We start from the raw sequence: 16,982 nt of genomic DNA, 5'->3' as shown, positions 1-16,982 counted from the left end.
CATATACCAGGAGCTGCAGGAGGCGGAGGAGGCCTCGGTGGAAGAGCTGAAGGGCAAATGGGAGGAGGAGCTGGATGAGGGCCTGTGGGCTGACGCCCAGGGCAGGGTCAATTCCTCCTCATCTTGCGCCAGGCTAAGCCTGATTCAGTTTAAATTAGTGCACCGGGCGCATATGACAGGGGCGAGAATGAGTAAGTTCTTTGGGGTAGAGGACAAGTGTGTGAGATGTTCAGGGAGCCCAGCGAACCACGCCCATTTGTTTTGGACATGCCCAGCACTTGCCGAATTTTGGAAAGGCTTTGCAAAGACTATGTCCAAGGTCTTGGACACTCGGGTTAAACCGAGCTGGGGGAATAGTGATATTTGGGGTATCGGATGATCCGGGAGTGCAGGAGTCGAAAGAGGCTGGAGTTCTAGCCTTTGCCTCCTTGGTAGCCCGGAGAAGGCTCTTGTTAATGTGGAGGGACGCGAAGGCCCCAAGCATAGAGGCTTGTGTCAGTGACATGCCGGGGTTTCTCAGGTTGGAGAAGATGAAGTTCGCCTTGCGAGGGTCCTTGCAGGGGTTCTCCAGGCGGTGACGAATGTGATATAAAATAGTTACTTTAAATATTAATGTAGATGTAGGCTAGTCTAATTCATGTTAGTTCACAGACAAAGGATTTCAGAGAGCATGGCAAGGGAAGGGGGATGGGGTGTTTAGAGTATGAGGAGAAAAGGATGCTGGGTAATAAGAGGCCAGAGGAAGGAATGAGAAGTGAGCCAATTAGGATGTATGGCCAGGTCAGGAGGTGTATAGGATGACCTATGGGAATCTTGCATGTGAAACTTGATGCCATTTGAATGTGTTGTTAGAGATTTCTTTGTTCTCTAGAAGCACTTGATTCTGGAGACCTAGGAGACTGCTTGTGTTCTGGGTTTTTGTGAAACGAGTCAGACTTGCAAGTCGAATAAAAATAACTAATGCTATGCCTACAAATCCATCTCGAGTTTATTTGAGGCCAGACTGACGGGTAAAGATAAATATGTTTTATCAGCGGTGGCAACCGTTCCTTGACTTTCTCGCGGAACGTTAGATGGAGGTCAGCAGCAGCAGCAATCCAGGGGGGTTGGGGGGGAGGTTGATTTCATTTTATTTGTAAGGGGCAAATGCCCCACCTTGTTTAGTTTGTTAAACTGTTAATTTGTTAGAGGGTTAAATTGTTTTTGTTGGCTTATTGTTTTTTTCTCTTTGCATTATATTTTCTTTTGTAGTGGTTTGTAAAAATTATTGAAACATTTTGAATAAAAACATTTTTTTAAAAAGACTGCCTGTTTCCACATAATTAAATTATCCGGCCTCTCTCCTGTGTCTGTGCGCCTGGGGCTGAAACCTCGGTCATGCCATTGTCACCTCCCGATTGGACAATTCCATCACACACCTGGCTGCTCTCCCACATTCTACCTCTGTAAACCTAAAGCCATCCAAAAGTCTGCTCCCCATGTCTTAATTCACAGCAAGTTCCTTTCCCCTATGATCCCTGTGCTCCGAGACTTGCATTCGCTCCCAGTCAATTGAAAATGAAAATGAAATGAAAATCGCTTATTGTCACAAGTAGGCTTCAAATGAAGTTACTGTGAAAAGCCCCTAGTCGCCACATTCCGGCGCCTGTTCGGGGAGGCTGGTACGGGAATTCTCACCCTTGTTTTCAAATCCGTCCATTGCCTCCTCTCTCCGTGTCTGTCATCTCCTCAAGTCCCACAACCCCCTGAGATATCTGCACAGCTCTGATCCTGGACTCTTGCACACGCTGGATTCCAATTACTACGCCATGGTTTTAAGTTCCCTCGGCCCCAAGCACTGAATTCCCTCCCTAAACCTCACCGTCTCCACCTCACTTACCTCCTTTCAGACTCTCTTTAAAACTCACCTCTTTGACCACCTGCCCTAATATCTCCTTTTGTGTCTGGGTGTCTCACTTTGTTTTATAATGTTCCTGTGAAGTTGACTGGGATGATTTATGATGTTAAAGGTGTTATATAAATAGAAGTTGTTGTTGTTGACTGTAACCCTGACCTCCTGTTTTACATCCCATTGGTTTCACAACAAACTCTATCTCTGATGTTTTGCCCCCTGTGTGTTTGCAGCCTCTATAAAGACGGCGGCCGTTAACTCAGGCCTGTCACCGGGAGCAGGCCGCAGATGTCCCCCCGCTCGATGCAAACCCGGGCCCGGAAACGTCTTATTGGGGTTTGGGGTCCACACCGCGTTTCAGTGAAACCTCCCGGCCGAGACCAGCATCGACACTGCGCATGCTCCAGCTCACAATGATCGGGTAATTGACGGCAGCTCGGGACCAATAGAAAGAGAGGGGCGGGGCTGGAGTACCGAGGGAAGCAGCTGATCCTCCAACCAATCGGAGTGAAAGGGGGCGGGGTGGACGAGAGGTGGAGCCACGATCACCAACGTGACTAAGAGCATGCGCAGTGCCAATGACAGGTTAGGATTCAGGCGGTCGCGTGAAAATCGTTCGCCGGTCAGATCCGCGCGGTGAGTAATGAGGGAGGGATGGAGGCGGCGGATAGGTCGGGAGGCTTTACAAACACTTCGTGTTGGCCACAGATCTGGATACGAAGCTCGGATACAGCAATTGAACCAGCGAAAGCTGCTCGGGCTTTTCGCCGAGACAGGCCCGAGTGGACGAAGTGTGCGGCCGGGCGCATGCGGAGGGAGCGAGAGCCCCGGGCTTGCTCCACCTCTCGTTCACTCTGATTGGTTGGAGGACCAGCCGCTCTTATCGGTCCTCCAGGTCCGCCCCTTCCTATTGTTCCGAACGTGCCGTCAATCAGTCCCCGGGCATTGTGAGCTGGAGCAAACCCGTCACCATCATTGTCAGCTCCCTGGTTTGCAGCTGCGGAGCTTCTCCCTCCCTCCCGGGAACAGGCCCAGGTTAACGGGCCCCATCCTGCTTCAGACACTGGAGGATGGTTCACATCAGAGGATGGGGGAGGGGGAAAATAAATAAGAGCTTACACTTTGCACTCAAATCAATGAGGACTCTGATCTCTGGCAAGGAAGGAAACCCTGGCACGTGGGCGGGGAGGATTCGCAAACACCCGCTGGAGGCCCCAAATAAGACCCCCAATAAGACCCATTGATATTATTGTCAGTCTGCAGACAGGAGCTGGAGAACTGAACCCGGCAGAGGAGAGGGAGGGAGAAAACTGGGAGTGGAGGAAAGAAATGGTGCAGCTGCTGAGATGGGTTTGGATTTCAGCCCAGGGAGGAAGGAGAGTGTGTGGGACGGGGATTTACAGCTTTGGGGGAACAAGAGAGGAAAAAATGTCCCAGAGAAACTTGAATTGCCTGTTCAGAATTTCTATCCTGGACTGACAGTGATGGCTTTTGTAAACTCCTTTTACAGGAGGTTAGAATTGGAGAATTTGCACACAACAAACTGAACCCAACAGAAAGGTTTGTCTCTTTGCAAATTCTATCCTGCATTGACAGTGATGACCTTTGTAACATGAGAGATTACAGCTCTCAGGAAAGATTAAATGGAGAGGGGCGATGTGAGAGAGTGACCATCAACAAACAACAAGTCATGAATACAAGATAGTTATGAATAAATCCAAGGGGACAATACAGACAAATTTATTTCCTCACAGGTTCAGAATGGGCAACCCATTATCATGGAAAGGAGTTGAGGAAAGTGCTGAGATGTTTTCAAAAGGATTCGGGACAAGGACATGAGAGAAAATGGAATCGAAAATCAGCTGAAAGGCTGAGATTTGATAGGTGGGACAGTCGGAGATGTGTGCCGAGTATGGACAGCAGCAGAATCTGTGACAGAATGGCCTGTTTGTGTCTTATATATTCACAATATTTGAATGTAATCTCCTTTCACAGAATATTTGCAGATACAAACATAATGTCAAGATCTGACAGTCACTTGATTCATCAGGATCGCCCTTTCAACGTGGAAGGAGAAATGTTTGTCTGTTTTGTCTTTCAGAAAAATGTTTAAAAATCACTGTGATTGGAAAAGCACCGAGACACAGACATCTAAGTAATTTTCCACAGTTAGCTGGAACTGAGCTTTAACCAACCACACAGCATGAAATTTAATTGCAGCATTTACACCAGGGAGACACCGTACTCGGGCTTCAACTGATGATCCAAGTTGGAGAGACATAAGGACATTCGCACCAAAGGAATCAAGAAGCAGCAATTGGACATTCAGCCCCGTGAGCCTGTTCCACCATTTAATAACTTCACGGCTGATCTGATAGTGACGTCAAATCTGCATCCCACCTACACCTGATAACTTGTTGATAACCATGGAGAAACCGTGGCAATGTGGGGACTGTGGGATGGGATTCAATTACCCATCTGAATTGGAAACTCATCAACGTATTCACACTGGGGAAAGGCAATTCACCTGCTCCGTGTGTGGGAAGGGATTCACTCGGTCATCATACCTCCTGACACACCAACTTGTTCATACTGATCAGAGACCATTTAAATGTGCTGACTGTGGAAAGAGCTTTAAACGCAGAAAGGATTTACTGACACACCAACGCACTCACACTGGGGAGAGGCCATTCACCTGCTCCGTGTGTGGGAAGGGATTCACTCTGTCATCCCACCTCCTGACACACCAACTTGTTCATACTGGTCAGAGACCATTTAAATGTGCTGACTGTGAGAAGAGCTTTAAAAGCAGAAAGGATTTACTGTTACATCAACGCACTCACACTGGGGAGAGGCCATTCACCTGTTTGGAATGTGGGAAGCGATTTAATGCTTCGTCAAACCTCCGGGCTCACCATCAGGTCCACTCTGACCAGAGACCGTTCAAATGTGCTGACTGTGAAAAGAGCTTTAAAAGCAGAAAGGATTTACTGACACATCAATGCCATCACACTGGAGAGAAGCCATTCACCTGCTCAGTGTGTGGGAAGGGATTCACTCAGTCATCATTCCTCCTGAGACACCAACTTGTTCATACTGATCAGAGACCTTTTAAATGTGCTGACTGTGAGAAGAGTTTTAAAAGTAAAAAGGAATTACTGAGACACCAACGCACTCACATTGGGGAGAGGCCATTCACCTGCTCCGTGTGTGGGACGGGATTCATTCAGTCATCAGACCTCCTGAGACACCAACTTGTTCATACTGATCAGAGACGTTTTAAATGTGCTGACTGTGAGAAGAGATTTAAAAGTAAAATGAATTTACTGATACATCAACGCACTCACACTGGGGAGAGGCCATTCACCTGCTCCATGTGTGGGAAGGGATTCATTTGTTCATCCCAGCTTCAGCAACACCAGCGAGTTCACACTGGGCAGAGACCGTACACTTGCTCCGTGTGTGACAAGAAATTTACTCAGTCATCCCACCTGATGACACACCGACTTGTTCACACTGACCAGAAACCTTTTAAATGTACTGACTGTGAAAAAAGATTTAAAAGTGAACAGAATCTTCAGAAACACCAGCGAGTTCACACTGAAACAGAATCATAGAATTTACAGTGCAGAAGGAGGGCATTCGGCCCATCGAGTGCACCAGCCCTTGCAAAGAGCACCTTACTTAAGCCCATACCTCCAACCTAACCCATAACCCGACCTAACCTTTTTGGACACAAAGAGCAATTTAGCATGGCCAATCCATCTGATCAACACATTTTCACACTTGTGGGAGGAAACTGGAGCATCCGGAGGAAACCCACGCAGATATGGGGGAACGTGCAAACTCCGCACAGACAGTAAGCCAAGCTGGGAATTCTGGGACCCTGGAGCTTTGAAGCAACAGTGCTAACCACTTTGCTACCGTGTGGCCTACACGTGGGAGCAGTACTGGGGAGAGGCTGTTCACTGCTCCGTGTTTGGGAGGCGATTCACTCAGTCAAACAAACTGTACAGACATCAGCAAGTTCACAGGCAACAGCAGGGTTTGGATTCAGCTGTTGTTGCTGCTATTAGTCACATCCAGGACTGAATGATGCCTGGACGTCTGTTTCCAGTGGGGCTCCACAGTTTCCGGTACATATCAATGATTTAGACTTAAATGTCTGCACCAGGATTATACAAAAGTTGCTGATGTGTTTCAGACAATGAAGGAGAAAGCCATGGACTGGGTCAGGTGGACAGAAAAGTGGTGAATGGAAATTTAGATAATGAGAGGTTAGGAACACACTTCAGTTAACTCCCGATAAAAATAAGGTCACTTCAGGATAATGGAAAAAACTGATTGGTGGGGAAGCTACAAATAATCCATTTAAAAAAAAAAATTCAAAGTACCCAATTACTATTATTTTTTCCAATTAAGGGGCAATTTAGACTGGCCAATCCACCTAACCTGCACATCTTTGGGTTGTGGGGGTGAAACCCATGCAGACATGTGGAGAATGTGCAAACTCCACACGTGGACAGTGACGCAGGGCTGGGATTCAAACCGGGTCCTCAGTACTGTAGTCCCAGTGCTAACCACTGCTCCACGTGCTGCCCTAGCTACAAATAATTCTAATAACTTTATTGAACAGTTCTCAAATGGAAAGACACTTGACCACATTAAAACTAAGGATCTGCAATAGATGTTTGATCTAGCAAGTCATATTTAGGGCAATATTATAAACAGAGGGCATTCATTTAAAGTGATTAGAAAAAGAGGCAATGCTGAGCAAGGCGAGGAGAGTGGGCAAAGAAGTGGCAGATGGAATACAATGTGGAAAAGTGTGAGGTTATGGACTTTGGAAGGAGAAATGGAGGCATAGACTATTTTCTAAATGGGAAAATGATGAGGCAATCAGAAGCACAAAGGGACTTGGGAGTCCTTGTTCAGGATTTTCTTCAGGTTAATGTGTAGATGCACTGTCGCCTCACGGCGTCGAGGTCCCAGGTTCGACCCCGGTACTGGGTCACTGTCCGTGTGGAGTTTGCACATTCTCCACGTGTTTGCATGGGTTTCGCCCCCACAACCCAAAGATGTGCAGGGTAGGTGGATTGGCCACGCTAAACTTCCCCTTAATTGGAAAAAATGAATTGGGTACTCTAAATTGTTTTTAAAAGGTTAACGTGCAGGTTCAGTCGGCAGTTAGGAAGGCAAATGCAATGTATTCAGGTCGAGAGGGCTAGAATACAAGATCAGGGATGTACTTCTGAGGCTATATCACGCTCTGATCAGACCCCATTTGGAGTATTATGAGCAGTTTTGGTCCCCGAATCTAAGGAGGGATGTGTTGGCCTTGGAAAAGGTCCAGAGGAGGTTTACAAGAATGATCCCTGGAATGAAGAGCTTGTCGTATGAGGAACAGTTGAGGACTCTGGGTCTGTACTCATTGGAGTTTAGAAGGATATAGGGGTATCTTATTAAATCTTACAGGATACTGCGAGGCCTGGGTAGAGTGGACATGGAGAAGATGTTTCCATTTGTAGGAAATTATTCCTTAAAACTCTCCAAAAAATGCTTTTGGCAGGAAAATCGGCAGGCATTGGAAAATAAACAGAAATTGCGGCAACATGTTCATTTTAACCAACCCTCCAGTGATTTCCCCCCCCCCCCCCCCTCCAATCCCGAGCAACCTGCACACCCAGATATCTAAAGTGAACCCCTGCCCTACGGAATGGCAGGCCCCCCACCCCTGCCCACACCACCGGCCGAAACACCACAAAATGCTCACTCTTGTCTCGATTTAATTTGTACCCCGAGAAAGACCCAAACACCCGAAGCCGCTACAATATTCCCCCTCTTGACACACTCAGTTCTGACACATATAATAAGAAGTCATCGGCAGACAAGGGCACCCTATGCTCTATTTCCGCCCCCCCCCCGCACTATCCCTTTCCATACCCCCAAACCTCTTAACGCGATGGCCAACAGCACTTTTGCGATGGCCAACGGCTCAATCGCGAGTGCAAACAGCAGGGGGGACATAGGACATCCCTGCCTAGTCCCACGGTGGAGAGAAAAGTATCTCGAGCTGATGTTTTTTGTGTGGACACCGGCCCCGGCTCCTTATACAGTAGCTTTACCCAGTCCACAAATCGTGGACCAATCCCAAACCGCTCCAGAACTGCTATCAAGGGCCCCCATTCTACTTGGTCAAACGCTTTCTCAGCGTCCACTGCCACATCCACCTCTGTTTCCTTCCCCTCCGCCGGTGCCATAACCACGTTCAATACCCTCTTAACGTTTGAAAAGAGCTGCCTCCCTCACACAAACCCCGTCTGATCTTCACCTATCACCTTCAGGGGGCACTCCTCCTGCCGACCTGCCAGTACCTTCGCTAATAACCTTGCGTTCACGTTTAAAAGTGATATGGGCTTAGACAACCCACACTCCGTCGGATCCTTATCTTTTTAAGCAACAGGGAAACTGATGCCTGCCCCAAAGTTTGTGGTAACACCCCCTTCCCTATCGCCTCCTCAAATATCTCCAACATCAGGGGTGCCAGCTTATCCTGCAGACACACCAGCGAGTTCACACTGGAGAGAAGCCATTTACCTGCTCTCGGTGTGGGAAGGAATTAGGGAGAAACATAGAAAATAGGAGCAGGAAGAGGCCATTTGGCCCTTTGCGCCTGCTCCGCCATTCATTATATATTGCCTTATCATCCAACTTAATAACTTAATCCCGATTTCCCCTCTATATCCTTTGATTCCCTTCACTCTAAGTGCTATATCTAACTGTTTCCTGACAACATACAATGTATTGGCCTCAACTATTTCCTGTGGTAACAAATTCCACAAGCCCACCACTTTCTGATGAAGAAATTACTCATCTCTGTCCTAAATGGTCTACCCCGTATCCTCAGACTTGGTCTACCCCGTATCCTCAGACTGCGACCACTCATTCTGTACACTCCCACCATCGGCAAAATCTTTCCTGCATCTACCCTGTCAAGTCCTGTTATAATATTGTAGGTTTCTATGAGATCCCCCCTCATTCTTCTGTACTCCAGCGAATACAATCCTAACTGATTCAATCTCTCATACGTCAGTCCCACCATCCCAGGTATCAGTCTGATAAACCTTCGCTGCACTCCCTCTAGAGCAAGAACATCCTTCCTCAGATAAGGAGACCAAAACTGCACAAAATATTCCAGGTATGGCCTCGCCAAGGCCCTGTATAATTAAAGCAAGATATTCCTGCTGCTGTACTCAAATCCTCTCGCAATGAAGGCTAGCATATCATTTGCCTTCCTTACCGCCTGCTGTAGCTGCATGCTTTCCTTCAGTGACTGGTGTACGAGGATACCCAGGTCTCGTTACACATTCCTCTCTCTTAATTTATGACAATTCAGATAATAGTCTGCCTTCTTGTTTTTGGTACCAAAGTGGATATCCTCGCATTTCTCCAAATTATACTGTATCTGCCATTCATTTGTCCACTCACTCAACTTGTCCAAATCACACTGAAGGATCTCTGCAACCTCCTCACAGCTCACCCTCCCAAGCAACTTGTGTCATCTGCAAATTTGGAGATATTGCATTTTGTTCCCTCCTAAATCGTTAGATGATGCAATGGTTAGCACTGCAGTCTCACGGAGCTGAGGACCAGTGTTCAATCCTGGCACCAGGTGGAGACACGTTCTCCAAGTATCTGCGTGGGTGTCACCCCCATAACTCAAAGATGTTTACCTCTATTTGCGCGATTCACTCGGTTACGCCATCTGCAATCACACCTGGGAGTTCATACTGGGGAGAGGCTGTTCACCTGCTCTCAATGTGCGAAGGGATTTAGTAATTCATCGCACTTTCTGAGACACCAACAAGTTCACAACTGATTACAGGGATTGGATTCTTCTGTTATTGTTTCTGTTGTCAATTACATCCAGGACTGCATTTTGTTCATTCTGTTGGTCAATGGGGATGGTCAGAGGGTTTCTTTCTGCTGGACTGGCCGGTCTCATGGCTTTGTCTCCAATGGTCTGATTCTCTCTGAGCCTTCTTGCGAATATCTGGGGCGAAATTCTCCGGAAACGGCGCGATGTCCGCCGACTGGCGCCCAAAACGGCGCAAATCAGGCGGGCATCGCGCCGCCCCAAAGGTGCGGAATGCTCCGCATCTTTGGGGGCCAAGCCCCAACCTTGAGGGGCTAGGCCCGCGCCGGACGAATTTCCGCCCCGCCAGCTGGCGGAAAAGGCATTTGGTGCCTCGCCAGCTGGCGCGGAAATGACATCTCCGGGCGGCGCATGCGCGGGAGCGTCAGCAGCCGCTGACGGCATTCCCGCGCATGCGCAGTGGAGGGAGTCTCTTCTGCCTCCGCCATGGTGGAGACCGTGGCGAAGGCGGAAGGGAAAGAGTGCCCCCACGGCACAGGCCCGCCCGCGGATCGGTGGGCCCCGATCGCGGGCCAGGCCACCGTGGAGGCACCCCCCGGGGCCACATCGCCCCACGCAGCCCCCCAGGACCCAGGTGCCCGCCCGCGCCGCCTTGTCCTGCCGGTAAGGTAGGTGGTTTAATTTATGCCGGCGGGACAGGCATTTTAGCGGCGGGACTTCGGCCCATTCGGGCCAGAAAATCGAGCGGGGGGCCCGCCAACCGGCGCAGCGCGATTCCCGCCCCGCCGAATATCCGCTGCCGGAGACTTCGGCAACCGGCGGGGGCGGGATTCACGCCAGCCCCCGGCGATTCTCCGACCCGGCAGGGGGTCAGAGAATCTCGCCCCTGGTTTCACATTTCACAAGGATCAAAGAGTGAAAGGGTGTTTCGAGGTTAGAAGATGCTTCATTACCATTTCTGTTTGGAAACCCCCAAAATCATGCCACATTGCCATGAAGATGGGCTGTGGTGGTTACATGGTTCTTTTGTTTAATTTATCTTGGTGCTTCTCACAGAAGAAAATTATTAGGGTATGAGAGGGCAAGTTATCTGAGGTGCACTGGGAAACTACATTAAATAGTATGGTGGGAGACAGGCAATCACTAATATTTATGGAATTATTACAGATTTATACGGGGATTGGTTAGCTCAGTTGGCTGGATAGCTGGTTCGCGCTGAGTAACACCAACATTACAGATTAAATTCCCATACCGGCTGAGGTTAGCCATGGTCCGTGTCAGTATTTATGCTCCACGTGATCCTCCACCCACCCCTCTATATCTCCCGCCCCCCTCTATATCTCCCCCCCCTCCCATCAGCATGTCCCTCTATTCCTTTTTCCCTAATGTATGTATCTTGCTTTACGTTCAATGGATTCATGCTGTTCACCTCAACCCCTCGCTGTGGTAACGAGTTCCACATTCTCACCACTCGCTGGGTAAAGAGGTGTCTATTGAAATTCCTATTAGATTATTGAATCCCTTCATAATCTGAAAGACTTCCATCAGGTCACCCATCAGTGTTCTCTTTTCCAGAAAAAAGCAGTCCCAGCCTTTCCTGAGTGTTAAATGCTCTCAGTTCTGCATATTATGAACCTTTGTTGCACCTTATCCAGTGCCTCTATTTCTTTTTTCTAAATGGAGATCATCAATGTTGACAGAGCTCCCAGTGTCGTCGAACCATCGTTTTAAACAAGTTGAAAATTTCCTCCGAACTTTTCAATTCTATCCCTCCAGAATGGAACCCTATTTATGGGCTCCACACGTTAGGAAAGATGTGAAGTTCTTAGAGAGGGTGAGAGGACATTTACAAGAATAGCACCAGGGATGAGGGACTCCAGTCAGTTGGAGTAACTGGAGCAGCTGAATTTCTCTCCTGAGATCACAGCATCTGGAGGGTGGGGAATGGGGCCATTCAGCCCTTTGGGACCGTGTCGGCTCCCTGTGGAGGAAGCCAGTCTGTCCATTGCCCCGTTCTTTCCCCGAATCCCTGTGGATTTATTTCTCTCAGCGTCTGTCCAATTTCCTATTGAAATCCTTCCGTCATCTCTGCATCTCCTACTCTCATAGGCAGTAGGTTTGAGGTTGTTACCACTCCCTTTACATGTACACAAGGCTGCTCGAGCACAGAGGAGTCTATTTGGCCCATTTTTCCCGTGCCAGCTCTTTGGACAGCGACCCATTTAATCCCATAGTTAAACTATTTTGTTTTATTTTTCAGAATGTACCAAATTCCCTTTTGGAAGTTACAGTCCAATGAGATTCTGGCACCATTTATAGACAGTGCATTCCAAATCACAACAACCCGCTGTGTTTTACAACAAATAATTGTGCAAAGGTGTGTCTGGAGTTTCACAGAGTATTCAAAATGTTGTCAATGACGTGGTTATTACACAAAATTAAGACTCAACCTTTATCAATAAATTGGTGAGGACACCAAGTGTAATATATCCTCGTTTGCGGACAATTAGAACAAATGTGCATTTCTATAAAACCTCTCACTACCACTGGACCTCCTAAAGTATTTTAAAGCCAATGGAGTACTTTTGAAACATATTCACTGTTGTAATGTAGGAAGCTGTAAGTACGCATGTGTAATCACATTTAGTTTTAAAATTGTTATTTTCATTGTATAAAAAAAATTTAGAGTACCCAATTCAGTTTTTCCAATTTAGGAACAATTTAGCGTGGCCAATCCACGTCCCCTGCACATCTTTGGGTTGTTGGGATGAGACCAACAAAACCACGGGAAGAATGTGGAAACTCCACACGGCACTGACCCAGGGTGGGGATCGAACCTCGGACCTTGGCGCCGTGAGGCAGCAGTGCTAACCATTGCGCCATCTTGTTGCCCGTAAATTATTATTTTCAAAGTGTATTCACTGGCCTTAGTAATAAGGTCAAGGAAGCCCTTTTATACCTCTGACATGTGCCTTTCTGCAGCCATTTCGCCTTCTGTACCTTTTCTATATTAACTATGTATTGATTTCATCGCAAAAAACAATAATTAAGTTCAAGTTTATTCAGTAGTGAACATTGATTATGATTAGTGAATTGGTGTATTAGGTAATTATATTGCAAAGACTAGATCTTTATTTTAAAAAATAACACAATCAACCAAAATGTTTCCAGAAACTGCAGAGCTATCAGAATATGTTTGAAAAAATAAATTACTCGATAATTTCAAGAAGTTACGAGATGTGGTGATAAGCCTGTATATAATATTACATGTACTCAGCAGTGTGACCTCCCACCAGTAGTTGGCGTCAGGAATCAGTCAGGTGACATTCGGCTACCAGGAGAATGTTGTCAGGCATACACAAGGCCAGTCGCACATAAGGATAGTTCCAAGAGAGTCTAATGTAACTCTGTGATAACAGTCTGTATAGCATTCTGATCGTTACCTTACCACGTGTACATTAATAAATCATTGTTCTGGCTAATTCACCAGCAGTTCTGTAGAATCATTGCAAGACAAGATCACAGAACATAACACGAGACACCATATTCTGCCAAGAATATGTGGGCTCGGCATTGGAGTAATGGTATTGCTACGAGGCGAGTAATCCAGAGAGCCAGGTTAATGCTCTGGGGATCTGGGATCGAATCTGCCTATGACAGATGCTGAAATTGAATAAAAGTCGAATGATAACACTCTTGATTGTTGTGAAAACTCATCTGGTTCACTAATATCCTTCAAGAAATCCGCTCTCCGTATGTGGCCTGGCCTACACGTGACTCCAGATCCACAGCAATGTTGTGGTTGATTTGTGAGTGCCGTCTGAAATCGCCTCACAAGACACGCAGTTCAAGGGCAATTGGAATGAGGAATTGTTTTCGATATGCTGGAGTCTGTTTCTCTTCCTCTCCTGAGCTTATATTGACCATCACATTCTGCTCCATTTTTAGTCCCTGAGCATTCTGCACACCCTGAAACGTCAGCTCACTTCCTCTACAAAATTACTGCCTGACCTGCTGAGTATTTCCAGCATTTGCTCTTTTTAGTTCAGATTTCCAGCAACTGCAGTATTTTGTTTTTGTTTTATTTCAGACGTTTCTCACAGAAGGAGAGATGAACCAATTGCGAGCTGCAGGGGTTGGATCACGCCTCCTGTGGAGCTCATTTGTCATGATGTAATAGAATGATTCCCAAAGTAAAATACTGTTGCCGCAGTCCCAGAGGCTGCTTACCATTTTGAGGGGGTGCTGATTTAACCTGAGGATCAGCACACCTCAGGCGGGGGGAAAGGTTAAGCAGGCGGGGCCTTCAGGAATAACCACAGCCGGTGCAGGAATTGGACCCATCCTGTTTCCTGTTGGACTCACTCTGCATCACGAACCAGCTGGCCAGCCAGCTGAGCTAAACCGGGGATGTTGCGGAGATGAAGATAGAATCTCTACAGTGCAGAAGGAGGCCAATTGGCCCATCGTGTCTGCTCCAATCCAGTCCACCCTATACCTGTAATCCTAAAACCTAACCTGCACATCCCTGGACACGAAGAGCCAATTATCATGGCCAATCCACCTAACCTGCACATCTTTGGACTGTGGGAGGAAACCAGAGCACCCGGAGGAAACCCCAGCAGACACAGGGAGAAAGTGCAAAGTCCACACAGATAGTCGCCCAAGGCTGGAATTGAACCCGGGTCCCTGGCGCTGTGATGCAGCAGTGCAAACCACTGTGCCGTGCCGCCCATCTTCCCAATATTTAATTGAAGGCAATTTCTACTCATCCAGTCCTAAATGGCAGACAAGTCACGATGGTGTGTGAGTTGGAGGGGAATTTGGTCCTCCATGTGGAAGTTTAGGGTTCAAACCTCTGGTCAAGTTGTAAATAATAAAATCTCTCTCCTTTGCCCCTGTCTCTTTCACCTCTCTCTTCATCCATAGCGGCCAAAGTCCATTGTAGATCCACACTGGGTGGCAGGTTCCATTCCCATAAGGACATTAGTGAACCATTGGTTTTTTGTGACAATCCAGCAGTTTGCATGGTCACTTTTCACTAGTGCCGGCCCCACAAATGACCAGATTCATTCAGCTCAATTTCACAACCAGCTTTTGTGTTTTTGTGAGTTCTCGCTCATTCCCTTTTTTCTGTTTTAAATCAGTTTCACAGGATGTTAGAATGGGAGGATTTGCAGCCAATTAACTGAAACCAAACGTCACATCTGTCGTCCATCGTAACCTGAATATCATTGAATCTTGAACATGGAGGGGAAAAGCACCGTTCACAGTGGAGAGAAACTGTACACTTGTTCTGTGTGTGGACGAGACTTCAGCCAATCAACTGTCCCATCCAGACACAAGTACAGTCAGACTGGCGAGAAACTGTGGAAATGTGGGGATTGTGAGGGAGGATTCAGTGACCTCTCTGAGCTGGAAATTCACCAACACAGTAACACCGGGGAGAGGCCATTCACCTGCTCTGAGTGTGGAAAGGCATTCCCGCAGTCATCCACCCTGCTGACACACCTTCGAGTTCACACTGGGGAGAGACCGTTCACCTGCTCCAAATGTGGGAAGAGATTCACTCAGTCATCCAACCTGCTGACACACCAGCAGGTTCACACTGGACAGAGGCAATTCACCTGCTCGGAGTGTGGGATGAGATTTACTCAGTCATTCAATCTGCTGAGACACCAGCGAGTTCACACTGGGGCGAGGCCTTTCACTTGCTCCGAGTGTGGGAAGGGATTCAGTCAGTTGTCTACCCTGCAGACACACCAGCGAGTTCACACTGATGAGAGACCTTTTAAATGTCAAGTCTGTGGGAAGTGCTATAAAAGTTTAAAGGAAGTGATGTTCCATCAACGTGTTCACAGTGAGGAGAGACCATTTAAATGCCCAGACTGTGGGAAGTGCTATGAAGGCTCCAGGGAACTGATGTTTCATAAACGTGTTCACACTGACGAGAAACCGTTCAGGTGCAGTCACTGTGCGACTGGGTTCAGATGGTCATCCCAACTCACTGAACACCAGCGTATTCACACCGGGGAGAAGCCATTCATCTGCTCTGACTGTGGGAAGGGATTCACTCGGTCATCCCACCTCATGGCACATCAGCAAGTTCACACAGTTGAGAGACCTTTTAAATGTCCAGACTGCGGGAAGTGCTGTAAAAGTTCCAGCAATCTGGTGTCCCATCAACGTGTTCACAACGAGCAGAGACCTTTTCAATGTCCAGACTGTGGGAAATGCTATAAAAGTTCCAGCAACCTGCTGTCCCACCAACATGTTCACACTGACGAGAGGCCGTTTAGGTGCTCTCACTGTGCGACTGGGTTCAGGCGATCGTCCCAACTCACCGTACACCAGCGAATTCACACAGGGGAGAAGCCGTTCACCTGCTCCAAGTGCGGGAAGGGATTCACTCAGAAATCCAACCTGCTGAGTCACCAGCGAGTTCACACGTGACTGCTGGAGTTTGATTATTCTGTTAAACATAAATCGCAAACATTCATTGTGGTCTTTCACTTCTGATATGAATAAATTACAGCTCAGTTATAAATACTAATGTCCTGGATAAAAGTCAAATAAATCGGGTTTGTGTTAAACACACAGTCTGTTGAAACTTTTTAACATCCCTAACTCAAGCAGTTCCTTTTGCTCTATTGGCCTTCTCCTCCATCCTCACCATTCATGGAGCTTCTTTGTCACTGGGATTGAGATACTCTGATCAGCTGCCTCTGCCGCTTCCCTCTCTTTCACCCCCCCACTGGGTAAACTGTCTCTGTAGCCTCTCCCGATGAACACTGAACTCGCATCACAGTTTCTCTCCTGTCTTTTCCTGATTTTATTTCTACAGAACTGCTGCCCATTCAGTTTCCTCATGTTAGCTGACATTGTTAATGATTCTCCTCATACTATCCCTCTCACCTTTAAATACATCAGTCACCCTTCCTGAAATAAAACATCCCTTGACCTCACCTTCCTTGCAAATTACGGATGGCCCCCATTTCCAACCTCCCTTTCCACTCCACTCTCCTTGTACCCACAGTTACCCAAGCATCTATCCTCGGCTCCTCCTATTTCTCATCTACATGCTGCCACTAGATGACATCATCCAAAAGCACCGTGTTAGTTTTCACATGTACACTGACAACACCCAACTCCACATGCACATTCCGGCGCTTGTTTGGGTGCACAGAGGGAGAATTCCGAATGTCCAAATTACCT

The 16,982-nt window shown here is 47.4% G+C and overlaps 2 protein-coding genes across 2 annotated transcripts in view; one reads left to right on the top strand and one right to left on the bottom strand.

The window, feature by feature from the left end:
- The window catches only part of LOC140419227 (uncharacterized), a 408,534-nt gene that overhangs the window by 181,310 nt on the left and 210,242 nt on the right, over positions 1-16,982 (bottom strand). The gene's annotated exons all lie outside the window — the stretch shown is intronic.
- On the top strand, positions 2,457-16,360 carry LOC140419243 (uncharacterized). The gene is made up of 2 exons (XM_072503064.1): positions 2,457-5,484; positions 15,369-16,360. Exons 1-2 carry the CDS (start codon positions 4,318-4,320, stop codon positions 16,218-16,220), a joined length of 2,019 nt encoding a protein of 672 aa, XP_072359165.1. The 5' UTR covers positions 2,457-4,317; the 3' UTR covers positions 16,221-16,360.

This window comes from Scyliorhinus torazame, chromosome 5, assembly GCF_047496885.1.
Source record: "Scyliorhinus torazame isolate Kashiwa2021f chromosome 5, sScyTor2.1, whole genome shotgun sequence".
Taxonomy (NCBI): domain Eukaryota; kingdom Metazoa; phylum Chordata; class Chondrichthyes; order Carcharhiniformes; family Scyliorhinidae; genus Scyliorhinus; species Scyliorhinus torazame.
This window is presented reverse-complemented; position numbering and strand designations above follow the sequence as displayed.